Source organism: Helianthus annuus, chromosome 9 (genome assembly GCF_002127325.2).
Source record: "Helianthus annuus cultivar XRQ/B chromosome 9, HanXRQr2.0-SUNRISE, whole genome shotgun sequence".
NCBI classification, from domain to species: domain Eukaryota; kingdom Viridiplantae; phylum Streptophyta; class Magnoliopsida; order Asterales; family Asteraceae; genus Helianthus; species Helianthus annuus.
The window spans coordinates 134,901,712-134,917,714 of record NC_035441.2 but is presented as its reverse complement, the minus strand read 5'-3'; the positions used below and the strand labels follow the sequence as shown (position 1 = coordinate 134,917,714).

Genomic DNA, 16,003 nt, shown 5'->3' with positions numbered 1-16,003 from the left:
CAATTTCCCCATTGCATCTAATTATTGTTTTGTTAATGTGTATATATTTGATCCATTTGCAATTTCCCCATCGCATCTAATTATTGTTTTGTTAATGTGTATATATTTTGATTATTGGTCAAAAAGAATCATTAAGCTCCAGTCAACCGTTGACTTTTTAAGGCCCGGATTTTATATATGTTTAGCCCATTTCATTTTGAAAGTTTGACCCCACCACTCACGCTCATAGTCTAAAGCATCATCTTCCCGGGCTGACTCATTTAATTTGTAATTATCAACTTTGATGACCCATTAGACATGAAATTATGAATGTATTTAAAGTGGAATGCCAAGTGATGGTTTTGTGCCTTCATATTGTAGCAGAAGGTAGTGAATAATAATATATCCTAGCCCCAACACTAATTATTATCTAAACATTAGAATTCCACAAGTTGTACTCTTCTGAGGAACCACTATAAACGATTTTGAAAATTACCATTAAACCGTGTCGGAAGGAGTCATGTGAGACATCAAAACAAGACTTATAGCATACGGACCAATATTGTACGCCTTGTTAACAAGGAGCCATACATATTTATTTCGGTTGCCCAAATTGAGACTTTTGAGGAGGTCATCCATCACTCCCACCTAAGCATGTTTAACCATGATGTTCTCTTATCATACATAGTTGATGCACCCAAAATCTAACCAAGTTATTTGACGCTGCGCATTTCGTGAATCCAATATCTCTCTAGTTCATGACGGATGTAGGATTTGCTTAAAGAGTTAAAAGTGTTACAGGCATGACGAAGGTTTCAATGAGATGTGGAGCTTTGCCTAAAAACAACCACAATCATATCACTTGCAAGTTATATCACCATTAATTAAATTCAAAGGCCAATTTACCAACAATAAAAAAATGTTAGTAAATTACAGAGTTGACCATATTAGCACCACTGAGTCCAAGTTAAGGCCTTCCACTGTGCAGCATGATATTTTTCTGAGAGTGACTTGAACCTGAGTTTGGCATTAAACAAATTTAAAGAATGAATATGCATGTACAAAAAACTAAAATAGTGCATCAAAATATGATTTTCCCTTAATTTTTCATTTGCAAGTTATTTTATTTAATTATTTATGGAAAGGGTGTAGAATATATACCCTTGACAAGCAGAACCAACCAACAATAGAAGCAAAATCCTTGATAGTAACACAAAACCAAAACCAAAATCAAAACAAACCACTGGATTTTATTGTACTATCAAGCATCGATGGATACATTATTCGTGCCTGATTATCTATTTACTTCATATTCTACATACTCTAAAATACGCGAACAATCTAACCGCCACATTGGATCTTGGCCTCGTCGATATCAACTCTGTTACTTATTGCGAGCCACTCACTATCCTCAAACGAGCATTTTTCCTCGTCTATTGACCACTCGACGTTCTCTGGCTTCATAAACTTGGGACCCCAGCTCGGGGTTCCATCTTCAAAAGAGTTATGGGTCAATCTGGTTAACTCTGAACCATCTAGTTTCATGGTAAATATCTCTCCGTATGGTTGATAGTGATGTGGATTCGATATTGGCTCAGCAGAAACAGCTGCATAGTCTGAGGTGAAAACAATGCGCTTCCCATCCGGGCTGAACCATGGGTGATTCGTGCGTCCGGCTGAGCCACTATGGATCAAGTGTCGCAACCCAGTTCCATTTGGGTGGATTATATACAACCCAAAACTTCCTGAACCTGGGTTGTGACGGTCGGATGCAAATACGATCCAGTCCCCATCCGGAGACCAATTACTCATCGTATCGGACCATGGTCCGTTTGTCAATTGAGTTAGACCGCCCTTCTCACCTTCAACAGCATCCATGATATACAAATTCTTATGACCCGTTCGACCCGACCTGAAAGCAAGCCATTTCCCATCAGGTGAAACCGCTGGAAAAGCGTTGTTTAGTCCATCAATGGTGAGTTTTGTAAACCGCGGCTCATCCAAATCAACTTCAACTGAGTATATATCAACACTGGTGTCCTCGCTCGCAAAGGTTGGTCCGAGGCTCGTGTAGATCACACCTTTACGCTTGGGGTCCCACACCGTTGGAAATGCACTAACATCCGGATCTATCACTCGGTTACCTGACCCGTCACTGTTAATCACATAAAGACCCGGCAAACCAACATAAGCGATCCGACTCCCATCGGGTGAAAACGAAGGGAACGACCCGTCAATCCGAAACAACGAAATGTCTGGTACCTCTATTCTAATACTCTCAAGAAACAGGTCATTTTTAATCATCTTCCCATTGCTTCCAGCCCCTCTACATTTGTGATACCCGACCCGGGAGGAGTCTGGTGATATAAACGGGTTGTAGTGATTGGCCTTCGGAGCAACTAACCGGGTCAAATCTTTAAACTTCCCAGATATGACGTCGTATAGCTCTATATGACGATAATCCGAATTGGGCCTTCTAGTTGCCACTGCAATAATATTTTTCTTTGTTAACGAAGCAGCTGGAGTGAACGAGTGAAGACCCGGTGGGGTGACTCGCCGAGTCACCACCGAGTCCACACTAAAAGGCATATCTTGAGGCAAAATCGCAACATAAACACTCCACCACCCATCCTCACCTCTCCGGTGAAAATAAAACGTCGAGTCATCAACCCAACTCGGCCACCCACCGTGTTCCACAACCTTGACTCGGTCCAACCCGTTCTGAGTCAGAAAAACATATATATCTGTGTCGAGTTCCTCCACCTCCCCACCCCAACCCTTCTCTCCCGAACTCGCCACCGCCGTCCACAAACCCGACGGAGACACCGCCGGACTGAAATCAGCTACTTTTTCCGTGGTTAACCTCCGAGTCAACCCGGATGACAACTGAGTCGAGTAAACCGCAGCCCAACTCGTCCGAGCCACACCCGTATCCTCATGAGTCGACACGTAAATCAACAAATCACCCACCAAACTCGGTCTATCTTTCATCGAAACCCGCCCGTTTCCACCCACGAGTCGGTGTTGAGACCGAGTTGACTCAGTCTCAATAACAGAACGTTTTCTGGTGCGGTCAAGACCAGGGTAAGAAACAGAAACAGAAACTTCATCGAGATAGATGGCTGACGTTCCGTTTCGTTCAGTGACGTAAATGAGTTTAACAGACGATGGGTCAGGGTCAGTGACGGTGTTTATGTTTTTGTTTGGGTTGACGGAAGAGACGAAGTGGCCGTTAAAGTTGACGGAGGTACCGTCGGTGAGTTGGAGTTCATGGCCGGTGGTGTCGAGTGGAAGAGAGAATACATCGAAGGCGTATCTTGATCGGCCATTAGTGGTGAAGATTATAGTGGTTGCAGGGGCAGCTGATATTGAGTTAATGGTTATGAAGACGGACAAGATGATCAGATTAATGGGTTTCATGATTAGGGTTTAGCGGGTGGTGATAGTGGTAACTGGGAAGCAGTGGCATTTTGTATTATTTTATTATTATTCATGGCATAACTTAATAATTCATAATTGAATGGAACGTTTCTGGTTGAGAAAAAAAGGTATGTTACAAAAGATGTTGCAGAAATAAAAAGGTGGCCCTTCGAAAGATATATTGTTAGATAGATAATTAAAAATTTTTAAAGGTTTAACCGTGGATCTTCCGCCGACAATGTCCTTCAAAGACTGAAAACCGAAGTCCATCATCATAGATGCATCGCCATAAACCTTTAGATCCCGACATAACCGGTTTATCATCTTGATCGATATAAACATCTATACTATCTATAAAAGGAGCTTAGAAGCTGACATCACTTTGCTTACTTGTCATGATATTAGCTATGCCACATAGGATGCCACATAGACTCCGCTGATGTCATTCCGCTGATGTCATAAATCCGATTTTGTTTTAATCATTTTAAATCTCAATGTATATACAAATCAAGTATTTCAATTTCAAAAATTACAAAAATCATGTTTATTTTAGGAGGTAAATTTGAAAATGCATGGGGAGTTGAATCCCCATTTAATGCACATCATATCACCGTCTCTTTCTTCTCAATTTTGAAACATATAGCACAAAGCTTTCTTCATTCAAATTTCTACATTTCTCTCTTTCTTCATTTCAGGCGATTTCTCAAGAAAATCTAGGGTTTCTGTTACAAAGCATTCTCGGCAAAATGTCATCGGAGAATAAATCCGTCGGTGAATCACAGTGTTTGTCACTCAGTTTCATAGACGATTTGAATCCATCCAAAGATATGTGGACTATCAAGTGTCGAATCATCCGCAAATGGATTCAGCCCTTTCGGATGGATCTCGTGTTGATCGATGAGAAGGTATTAGTATTTGTGTAGTGATGATTCTCTTATTTTACTGTTTTAGTGTTTATACAGAGATGATTCTCTAATCCCCATGATTTTGGGTTTGTTTTTTATTTCTAAGCTTCTTGGTTGTGTAATAGATGTTTGTGTTTGTGTTCTTTGGACAGTTTAGGTTTGTGTTTTTTCTGATACTCTTACATGTTTTAGGGTTAGATATAAAGGACTGAACATGAATATTGTTTAGTTGGTTATTGATCATCGATAGATGTTTGTTCTGTGAAAGCATAAAGTATGTTTGTTTTAGTGTTAGATGAGTTTAGGGTGAGTTATAAAGAATCACAGATGAAAAGTTTTTTGAAGTTTTAATCTTGGTTACATGAAACGAAATGGAAGGTTGTTTTTGAAAGTTTTTTGTGATTTGTGTAATTTACTTTTGTGTATATTTTGTGTTCTGAAAAGTATGTTTTGTTTTAGTGTGTATTTTGTGTTTTGTTTTAGTGTTTCATGTCATGAAACTGAGTTTAGTTGGTTATTGATCATCGATAGATGTTTGTTCTGTGAAAGCATAAAGTATGTTTGTTTTAGTGTTAAATGAGTTTAGGGTGAGTTATAAAGAATCATAGATGAAAAGTTTTTTGAAGTTTTAATCTTGGTGACATGAAACGAAATGGAAGGTTGTTTTTGAAAGTTTTTTGTGATTTGTGTAATTTACTTTTGTGTATATTTTGTGTTCTGAAAAGTATGTTTTGTTTTAGTGTGTATTTTGTGTTTTGTTTTAGTGTTTCATGTCATGAAACTGAGTTTAGTTGGTTATTGATCATCGATAGATGTTTGTTCTGTGAAAGCATAAAGTATGTTTGTTTTAGTGTTAAATGAGTTTAGGGTGAGTTATAAAGAATCACTGATGAAAAGTTTTTTGAAGTTTTAATCTTGGTGACATGAAACGAAATGGAAGGTTGTTTTTGAAAGTTTTTTTGTGATTTGTGTAATTTACTTTTGTGTATATTTTGTGTTCTGAAAAGTATGTTTTGTTTTAGTGTGTATTTTGTGTTCTGATATAAAAACAGTTCATGTCATGAAACTGAGTTGAATATTATTTGGTCTTTCTTTGTTTTAGTCTTATTAAATTTGATGGTATGGTATCTTACTAATTGTTTCTTTGTTTTGTGTTATTTGTTTTGTGTTATTTGGGCTTATCTATATTTTTGTGTTATTTGGGCTTATCTATATTTTGTGTTATTTGGGCTTATCTATAAATTTGTTTGTGTGTTTTGTATTAAATTTGATGGTATGGTATCTTACTAATTGTTTCTTTGTTTTGTGTTATTTGGGCTTATCTATATTTTCTGATACTCTTACATGTTTTAGGGTTAGATATAAAGGACTGAACATGAATATTGTTTAGTTGGTTATTGATCAAAGCGATAGATGTTTGTTCTGTGAATCATAAAGTATGTTTGTTTTAGTGTTAGATGAGTTTAGGGTGAGTTATAAAGAATCACAGATGAAAAGTTTTTTGAAGTTTTAATCTTGGTTACATGAAACGAAATGGAAGGTTGTTTTTGAAAGTTTTTTGTGATTTGTGTAATTTACTTTTGTGTATATTTTGTGTTCTGAAAAGTATGTTTTGTTTTAGTGTGTATTTTGTGTTTTGTTTTAGTGTTTCATGTCATGAAACTGAGTTGAATATTATTTGGTCTTTCTTTGTTTTAGTCTTATTAAATTTGATGGTATGGTATCTTACTAATTGTTTCTTTGTTTTGTGTTATTTGGGCTTATCTATATTTTCTGAAAAGTATGTTTTATATTTTTTTTTGAGGTATCGTTTGGTTGTTTATTTCTAAACTTCTCAAAAGTATGTTTGTTTTAGTGTTAGATGAGTTTAGGGTGAGTTATAAAGAAAGAAAGATGCATACTTTTTCTCTTGGTGACATGAAATGAAATGGAAGGTTTTTTTTGAAAGTTTTTTTGTGATTTGTGTAATTTACTTTTGTGTATATTTTCTCTTTGTATATTTTGTGTTTTGTTTTAGTGTTTCATTTCATCAAACTGAGTTCAATCTTTTGTGTATATTTTGTGTTTTGTTTTAGTGTTTCATGTCATGAAACTGAGTTGAATATTATTTGGTCTTTCTTTGTTTTAGTCTTATTAAATTTGATGGTATTGTATCTTACTAATTGTTTCAGAAGTTTAGAAATAATGAGGTATCGTTTGGTTGATTATTTCTAAACTATGGTATTTCACTGCAATGGTCAGGGTCGTAAAATTCAAGCAGGTATTAAGGCTCCATTGATACCTGTGTTTATCTCTCAACTCCATGAGGATGAGGTTGTTATTCTATCCAGATTTGGTGTTGGAGAAAACAATGATACCTACAAAGTTGTTAATCATGGTTACAAGATTAACTTTTACCGTTGTACGGCTGTTACACGTGCCAGTGGTTGGGAAGGGGTTGATTATGGATTTAACTTCATGGCACATTCAGAAATTCTTAAAGGAGAGGGAAAGAATCTGGTCACTGTTGGTAGGACTGTTTCTCATAGTCTGATATATATTTTGCTTACATTTTTGAATCTGATGACTGTTGCTATGTTTGCCATTTTAGATGTTGCTGGAATTGTTGTGTGGTGTGGAGATATGGAAGTCTTTCCGAATGAAAGAAAAAGGATGAACTTTGATCTTCAAGATGTGCAGTAAATTTTTCTATCCCACTTAAATAAATTTGTTTGTGTATTATTATTGTATTTAATTAATGTATTGAGGATTCATTAAATGATTTTTCTTATTTATGTTTTTTTATATCTGTTTATGATTCTTTAATGATTATGTTATTATTAGCACATTCATTGGAAATAATGTAAAGACAGATTGTTGTTTTATTATTGTCTTTAATTAATGTGGGAGTTGGACATTCATTGCATTTAATACAAAGACAGATTAAATCATTGGCATTATTTATTGTGACTGATTATTGTTCTTTTAATAGATAGTATAAATTTTAGTGGAACTTTTAATGCTGTTTTTTTTATCTGTTTGTTGTAGGGGAGAAGTAGTTCATTGTACTTTGTGGAATGGATATGCACAACAATTTAATGATTTCTTGACGCAAAACAATCCGATTGAGAATGTCATGGCTGTCATTCAGCATGCGAAGATTAAGCTGTGGCAGGGTAATTTACATTTGACTGATTCATTTACTTTAGTGTTTGCATTGTGTTTTTTTCATTTGTAATGAATTTGTTGTATATGTATATTGTTACATGCAGGACAATATACCGTTCAGAATGATAAGTTTGGAACTCGATTGTTTCTCAACGAAGAAATTCATGAGGTTAATGAACTTCGTAGGAGGTACTATTACTGAATTATATTTCTTATTTTTCATATTTTTCTTAATATGAGTGTGAGTATTAACACTAATGTTGTTTTCATAGGCTTTTAGTGAAACACTTTGAAGCTGGTGCTTCTTCTTCTCAAACCATTCTTTCATCTCAGAGTGTATTTCCAGTCCGTCAAGAATTTCTAATTGATACTCCTAAGAAACATGTTGATGAAATAATTGAGATTGAAAGCGTATGAATATTTCTATATCCATTCAAAGTCATTTAATTTCCTTTACTGTTTTCTATGTTTTATAGTATTAGTATGTTAATAAAGTTTTGTCTTTCATTTTATAGGTAATGTCATGTGTGGTAGTTGCAACGATCAAAATTGTTCAAGAAAACTATGGGTGGTTTTATCCGGCATGTCGAAACTGTAACAAGAAGGTGTTGACTAAAACTGAATACTTACAATATGCTAAAATCATTTCTGATGAGGTCATGAATCTGTCTCCTACTTCATTGGTTTGTCCGAAATGCGATAAAGAATGTACATCGATAACCATTAAGTAAGTTAATGTTGCTTTTTAGGTTTATTGCTTCCTATAATGTGAATGTAATTTAACTACTATTTATTACAGGTTCAAGGTACATTTGAGAGTCCAAGATGAAACCGGTAGTATCTCTTTCGTGATGTTTGATAAAGATGTAATGAAGCTCATTGGTTCAACTGCGAGTGATATAAGGGAACGCCAAGTGAAGGCCAATGATACTGAGAGTTTTCCACATGAAATATCTCGGTTGGTTGAAAAAAAGTTGGCTTTTAAAATTGAAGTTTCTGATTACAACCTTAACCATGACTATCATGTTTACACTATCCAAAAATTATGTGATGATCCGGACATACTTGCTGAGTTGGTTGCTGGTAATGGTAATGGTCTTGAGGTTGTTGATGAGGTAATAGTTTTTGGATATCTTTTATTGATGTGTTTTTGGTTTCCAGTTTTTGTAGCTTAAATAACTTAGTTGAATTTTTTTGGTAATATTTTGATAATAGGTGTTTAGTCAAGAAGGTTCAGAAATCAAAGTTGAGAGATTATCTGAGTCCTCACAGATGGCTGGTGCTGCTATTTCAAAAGTGAATATGGATTCTATGATTTTGTTTTTCTTGTCTGTAGATTATATTACCTTATTTGATACTTTAGTAGTTGTTTTGTGATTTAATTCAAGGATGTTGTATCTGTTACCGCCGACTCTTCTGTTGTCGAAGCCGAGAAGGATTCGGGCACCAGTCCGAATGGTAAACGTTCGATGCAGGATGTGGAAGGTCAAAATATTGGGGAACTGTCTTCTAGCAGCAAAAATAATCGGAAGAGGTCATCTAGGGTTAAAACCTAGCTCCTTTCATGTCTTTATCTTTTGATGTTTAAGCGAGTCTAACTTTTGGTCTGTACTTAAGTATGTGTTTTTGGAAGTTGGGTTGTTGTTGGTAAGTGTTAACTACTGAAACAGTTTGTATGTATGTGTTAGATGTTGGTAAGCCTATGAACTTGGATTGTGTGGTAAACCATGATGTGGTTTAATTTTTTGTATTATAAACTATGTTTTTATGCTGCTAACTATAATCTTTGCTTATAATCTGTGTTTTGATTTTTGCAATATAGTTTATGCGATGCTTAGTATGCTTTGTCGTAGTATAAATTCTACTTTTTAATGGTACGTTTCAATGTATGTTTAGTTTATAACCACATTATAAAGAAATTGTTAATATCCACTAATTATGTCAAACAAGTTATTAAATTAAAGTTCCAGAAGTAAGTTTTCTTTATGACAAATTGATAATTTAATATAGATAACTCATAAATATTAACCAACCCTTTTGTAAACTAATGTAGGAACCAATAGATTGATAAGACGAATAGAAGGATGTTTGGAAAATATGTAGCATTTAAATCCATAGAACTTTCTCCATGCACATAAATTAAGGATCACATAAATTAATTGAAAGTGTGACTCCGTTAAAATGAATCATCAAACTTCAAATCCAAATGTAAATCGGGTCTATCTCAGGTATGGTAACTTCATTGTAAGAATGAATAGATTCATAAAACCAAGACAAGCATGATTAACAAAATATGTATTAATTAAATCCATATAAATTACGTTAAGTATCAATTTAAATTATTTAGATATGGAGCAGATCAAAAACAGTTTGTAAAGAAACAAAGAAATAAAATCAGTACAAAATAAATACAACTAAAGGTCCTTTAATTCGGCTGCAGTTTTCTACTAAATGGTATAAGCCTTTCAATAATTTATGGTCCATAAGTTGTGAACTATAAAACCAACCCACAAGGCCCAAAACTTTAATCAGTTTTCTTAAATCCTAATCTCATTACCTCCGCTAAACATACCCTCTTATTAACTCGCTCTGTATCAAACTGAAGATAAAAAATTAGCGCCAGAATCTCAATGCATATTTGAAAACCCTCACACTTTGGAAGCACTCGATCAACATTTAATTGTAGGTTTTTCTATTCCAGAAGTTGGAAATCTTCTCTGCAGGTTTGTCTTCTTTTATTTAGGTTTTTAATGTGGATGTTCAAGTAACAAAACTTGGAAAACTTGTAATTGAAGCAAAGATTATTACCGGAACTAATATAGGTCACCATACTTTGATTTCAAGATTGAAAATGACACCAAGTGATAAAAGATTACCAGTGAAAATTGCTCGAAGACAGTTCCCACTATCCATGTGCTTTGCAAAGACCATCAACAAAAGCCAGGGACAATCACTTGAACGTGTAGGACTATATCTTCCACGTCCGGTTTTTAGTCACGGGCAACTTTAAGTAGCTGTATCTCGAGTAAAGAGCAGGAGTGGTTTGAAGATTTTGATATGTGACAGCGAAAAACAAGTATCTAAAACCACAACTAATGTGGTCTACAAAGAAGTTCTACAAAATCTGTAGTGCTCATAAAAATATCATTTTGTATAAAACTCTTTTTCATGTATGAATGAATATGTTATAATCTTTTGAATATCCTATCAACATGTTTCTTTTATCTAATAATAATGATTGTTATTAATATTGTTTTAACAAAAAGTAGACATGTTTAAACTGTGATAGATTTAATAGTTATAAGACAATGAAAGCCAAATAATAATAATATATATACAAAACACAAGGAATCACTAATGCGAGTAATACTTCCATTCATTAGTCATTAGGAAGAACACATGCTTTTAATACATTGAAATTTTAGTATGTGATTAACCAAAAAAAACTGATCTGTATGTACACCCTTCGTACCACAGGGTCAAAACTGCCGGTTTCAACTATTACAAAACAGTTTTAAGTAAACCAAAAACCAAAAACCATATACAAAAAACATTGTTTCCATACATCATAACATCAACTCCAACAGCCATACAAGCATTCAGTCAAACAAGAAAATACCTTTACCCTTCACGAACTTAAGGGTAAATTCTTCACGAGGAACCATCTTTTTGTCCTTCACAAAATTCTTCATGTTTTTATGTAAAACCGACCATCCGGAGCCTCGATTCCCACTTGAACATCCCAAACATTACCTTCAGCATCTACAATCTTTAAACACCTCTTCCTATCCAAGCCAATTTTTTTAGCAAGATGTTTTTTAATGCGCTGTAACAAAAAAACAAATTATGTTAACAAAGATAATATAATGATATCATTAATACATCCTAAAGATCGTGAGTACTTTTTGGTTACATAAACTTACAAAATGATTGTCCACACGGAAAACTATTGGAATAGTTTCCTCATTCCTGGCTACAGGGAGCATATTAGCTTCTGTGCGATTACTAACCTCATCCACATCTTCAGCATCAGAAATACTAATAACGTCTTCTTTAATTTCTTCCTTAACAGCAGCAGCATATAATTCCGGCGGCAACACTAAATCAGCATTCTTTGAACAATTGAAAACGAACATATCAAAATTGTGAAGATCAATCATTGCAAACACAAGCATATGCTCATCAGTTATTGACAATTTCTTCTTAATCCGATCCCATCCAGTTGTTATGTAAAGCTGATTGTCAAAAACTTCCATTCGAACAAACACTTTACGCTTTCCAGGACCTCTAATAACTACTGGATAGTTTGGGATGGTATTGTCCATCTTGTGATGTACAAATAAACGATTGATATGCTTCAATGAAAAAAAGTTAGACATTAGTAATATATATACTAACAATAAATAAATAACAAACCATAATCAATATAATGAATTCAGATTGTGAACTACATACCATAGCATCCGGTTTATCAAAAGCACCATTGGGTCTGTAGTAAAAATAATCAGATGGAGCAAATTCAATATTGTCATAGAAATAAAATATTCGGAAACTTGATAATGCTTCTTCATACTGAAATACCAGCCAGGATCCAGATTGTAGCTTCAAAGTTTCAACAACAGAATACCACCCATTGTAAAAATAACAGAAGTTTGCTAACTCATATACCTTCACTTCAAAGACCTGCCCATTCGTTGTCCGCATTTTCACAAAGCCCAATGGATAGTTAAAGTCTGTTATCCATTCTTTATATTTTTTTGGGAGAACCTATGCATAAATAAATTAAAATTAGAAATTGTGTAATATGATATTATAAAGAAAACTAAATTTACCATAACCGAGAGCAGGGTACTAACCAAACATTTTCTTTGGTTGTCCTCCATGTAACATGCAAAACCATACATCCTTATAACTTTGAAGTATCAAATAAAATTGTATTAATATCATTAATAAATAAAAGAATAAAATATTAAAAGATTATTCAAAAAAATGTTAAGAATACAAAAAAAAAAAAAAAGACTTGAAAACATAAATGTATCATCTAAACTGAAATAGTGCCAATAACTGTTGAATATGAATGACGAAAAAAAAGACTTGAAAACATAAATGTATCATCTAGCTCATTGATTGAATAATCAACCAAAACTCCTGTTGCTACCCAGGAAGCCGATCTACTGTTCCTAAATGACATTCAATCTACTATTGAGTGCAATTTACTGTTCCTAACGCACACTCAATCTACTGTTTAATACAATTAACTGTTGCTATAAAACCCTGTTGCTAAGCAATAATACAATATACTGTTCCAACCCAAAAGTATATATCCGCACTATTTCAATATCAAAAAACACAAACTAAAATTATAATAAACAACATAGTCTTACAAAATTTTTATACAAAATTTTATACAAAATCTTTATACAAAATTTGAAGACTAAACAACATAAACTTGCAGATTTTCATTATTTCTACATATTTGATTTCTGATATATGTTGTTTTAAAAGGTCAACTAACAAAATTTAGACCATTACATAACAGCCAGTCATATGTACATTACAAATCTTCAATCATACATCCATAAAATGTATATTAAATATGCACTATAATTCCCATGTAACTCGATACGATTTAGAACGATTTTAGAATCCACAAGTAGCTGACATTTCAGAATTACAGTCAAAAAGCATTTCAAAATTACACTATTTTTTAGAAAATCAAATCAAAATTCTATTAAAATACATATTGTTACTCGAGCATAATCTGTTATTAGTCTAGACTTGCGGTAACTTGGTCCAGTTCAGCAAATATCATTCCATATATAATCGTACAAAATCTTCATACAAAGTCTAATAAACAGTCCTTTTTAACATTGCCCTAATTGAGGTGAAATAAAATAATTTGACAAATACTAAAACTATTAACTTCAATCGATCATCAATGCCTACAACTATTAACTTCAATCGTTCATCAATATGAAAATCAGAAGTATAAGTCATAGAATAAACACCCAAGAGCCGAATATATACTACCGTGGTATAATAAATTACCAGAAGAGAAGATTTTACAACAACAAACTCTTCGATTGATGCATATAGATGATTACCTGTGGATTCGTTTGCCAAAGATCTTGAAGAAAGCTCCCTCTTCGTTCTCGCAAGTTAGTTCCGAAAGACGTAAATGTTCTATTCAAAATGTCTTTAGGGCTATATTTCAAACACAGGGCCTTCAACCCACAAGCCCATTAACAGCTTCTAATTGGATACAAATTCTTTGGCCCATTTTGAAATTTGATTATTTACAACCTAAAATGAATAGGCCTTTTATTGAATTATACAATAACAATGGACTTTTACTGAATTTTACACTAACAATGTGTCAAAATAAATTAATGTCATATATAAGAAGTTATTACACAACATAAAATTAGGTCATGCTTATCAAACATGTAGACTAAAACAAACTATCTTTAACATTGTTTTATAAAGATATGTAACTAAACACAAAAATTTAAATAATATGTTATAATATTTTTTTAGCATTTGATTCCGATTGTTATTAGAACAAACCCGTGTGTTCACACGGGTGTACACCTAGTAATGGAAACAAGAAGTTAGAATGTGTGTATAGAGTAGTACTAGCTTATATCCCGATCCCGTGTGACACACGGGTTCAAAAAATAAAATTTAAAACATATTAATAAAGATGATGTATGATTTTTTAAAGAATAGAAAAAAACATGTAACAAAGTAATTTAAATAATAATGTTTTGACGTTTGTCAGTTCAATTTTTAATTTTATGAACACAAGTTTCAATTTAGTAAGTTGTTCAGGAAATATAAGTCGACATCTTCATTTTCTAAAATGTCCTATGAAATGTTTGTTTAGAGTATGAAATAATTGAAATTAATGTTAATCTAAAATAAAATAATAAAAATAAGTAAATAAATAACAAACTAAATAATTTGACATGAAAGATGTACACAAAAAAATATAAACATACATTACAAATTTCTAAAAACTTCTTTGTATAAACATACATCTTCGGAGAACATTGGCTTGCATCCTTGTTCCCTACAACATAAAAGATGAAAAATATAAACTATGAATATGTTTATCCTTTAAATAGGTTTAGAATAATATAACTGCCAAAATGTGAAATATTTAAAAATTAGATTTTTGAAACATATACCTGTTCGTCAACCACAATCATTTCGATCGAGTAAAACTGTTCTGGATTGTTATACATGGGTTGTATACGAACCTTCACAGTGTAATCACGACGAGCCAAATCCAAGTCCTTCAAATAGGTGATGTTATTTGTGACACTCTGGGATTTCCTCGAGCATTATCTTGTATATCTTTGTGTATATATGCATTATTAAATGAAAGTTGCGTATTGTTTAGATGTTCTATGTGATCCTTGCATTATGTGTATGTATGATATATATATATAGGTATGTATGTGTGTAGCGGGCCGAAACCACGAAACCCAACTCGAGACCACCCGGTCTCGAGTGAACAATGAACATTTGGGCCGGTTGGGCCATGCCACTCGGAACCAAACCCACTAGGGGTGTACCGGCCTTGAAACGGGTATAAAAACCCAAAACCCACACACCCTCCTTTACACTCTCCCTCATTTCACTCCCACACTCTCTACCTCTCCCTCACTAAAACCCTAGCAACATCACCCTCTTCTCCCTCTCTCGGATTCAACCATTACATCAAAGCTTTCGGATTTCTACTCACTCAATACCATCAATCGGAAGTTGGTGCATTGATTCTTCTAACCGGACGTGGTGACCAACGTGATTGACCGGGTATTTATCTACCGAGCAACCCAAGGTGAGTTCACAACCTAAAGCATGCGTTCCCGGTGGTTTGGGAAACGGAACTAAAAACAACACTATCTCCTATGAGGGATACAACTTACTTTTCTTCCCTTGTTTTTGGGAACCTTTAGTTAATTACTGTTTATACGGATTGCAACAAACGGCACTAAACGAAACTCTATCACTCAAGTCCCTACTACATAATACCGATTAGTCGCCGGGGCCAGGCGAACGGGTTATTAGTTGATAGCGCTATTTAGGTCTTACTAACCTCACACCGTGCCATGGTATGGGATCGGTCGTGAACTAATGTACTCAGGCATCCGTCAATGATGATAGAACATTGACATCGGGGCATCATGCGGAAACGCAAACGGTTACCTGGTGTTCGGTATTGGAAAAACAGTTTAGTCGCTAACTTTTGGGGTAGCTCCCCATGGCATGTATAAACGGATAAATTAACTGGCGAAACAAGTTTTTGGTAATTAAAACTGGACAACTAGTGAACTCACTCAGCATTATTGTTGACCCCTTACTGCATGCTTTGCAGGTAACCAGTGACTGAGGAGCTGCTGCTTGGGGATGTGTAGTGTTCGTCTACCCCTGTGTTGGGTGTTAAATAAACATGATCTATGAACCATGTTTAAGACTGTTTTACTTATGCTTCCGCTACTTACTACTATTTGAACTTAAAACTTAAAACTCTGAATTTGATATTT

General features: G+C 34.1%; 3 protein-coding genes across 3 annotated transcripts; 1 reads left to right on the top strand and 2 right to left on the bottom strand.

Annotated features, from left to right (window-relative positions):
* Window positions 1-1,166: 1,166 nt before the first annotated feature.
* Window positions 1,167-3,523, bottom strand: LOC110878780. Its single transcript, XM_022127140.2, has 2 exons — window positions 1,302-3,523; window positions 1,167-1,269 (listed from the first exon to the last, which is right to left on the bottom strand). Exon 1 carries the CDS (start codon window positions 3,397-3,399, stop codon window positions 1,321-1,323), a length of 2,079 nt encoding a protein of 692 aa, XP_021982832.1. The 5' UTR covers window positions 3,400-3,523; the 3' UTR covers window positions 1,167-1,269; window positions 1,302-1,320.
* A 2,998-nt stretch (window positions 3,524-6,521) lies between these two features.
* LOC110876407 (replication protein A 70 kDa DNA-binding subunit B) lies at window positions 6,522-9,007 on the top strand. Its single transcript, XM_022124581.1, has 9 exons — window positions 6,522-6,813; window positions 6,895-6,982; window positions 7,332-7,459; window positions 7,556-7,640; window positions 7,724-7,862; window positions 7,967-8,178; window positions 8,251-8,566; window positions 8,667-8,747; window positions 8,840-9,007. The coding sequence occupies exons 1-9, from the start codon at window positions 6,522-6,524 to the stop codon at window positions 9,005-9,007; spliced, it is 1,509 nt and encodes a 502-aa protein (XP_021980273.1).
* Window positions 9,008-11,139: 2,132 nt separating this feature from the next.
* On the bottom strand, window positions 11,140-13,586 carry LOC110874702. The gene is made up of 5 exons (XM_022123190.2): window positions 13,556-13,586; window positions 12,308-12,363; window positions 11,907-12,218; window positions 11,375-11,806; window positions 11,140-11,277 (listed from the first exon to the last, which is right to left on the bottom strand). The coding sequence occupies exons 2-5, from the start codon at window positions 12,353-12,355 to the stop codon at window positions 11,140-11,142; spliced, it is 930 nt and encodes a 309-aa protein (XP_021978882.2). The 5' UTR covers window positions 12,356-12,363; window positions 13,556-13,586.
* Window positions 13,587-16,003: the final 2,417 nt, after the last annotated feature.

Excerpts from the sequence above, each read along its gene's own strand:
- LOC110876407 (XM_022124581.1), top strand. The coding sequence starts at position 6,522 with ATGGTATTTCACTGCAATGGTCAGGGTCGTAAAATTCAAGCAGGTATT. Across the intron at positions 7,460-7,555 it reads GAAGATTAAGCTGTGGCAGG|GACAATATACCGTTCAGAAT; the intron begins GTAATTTACATT and ends TGTTACATGCAG. Across the intron at positions 8,179-8,250 it reads TGTACATCGATAACCATTAA|GTTCAAGGTACATTTGAGAG; the intron begins GTAAGTTAATGT and ends TATTTATTACAG.
- LOC110874702 (XM_022123190.2), bottom strand. The coding sequence starts at position 12,355 with ATGTATGGTTTTGCATGTTACATGGAGGACAACCAAAGAAAATGTTTG. Across the intron at positions 12,219-12,307 it reads ACAACCAAAGAAAATGTTTG|GTTCTCCCAAAAAAATATAA; the intron begins GTTAGTACCCTG and ends ATTTATGCATAG. Across the intron at positions 11,278-11,374 it reads TCCGTGTGGACAATCATTTT|CGCATTAAAAAACATCTTGC; the intron begins GTAAGTTTATGT and ends TTTTTGTTACAG.
- LOC110878780 (XM_022127140.2), bottom strand. The coding sequence starts at position 3,399 with ATGAAACCCATTAATCTGATCATCTTGTCCGTCTTCATAACCATTAAC.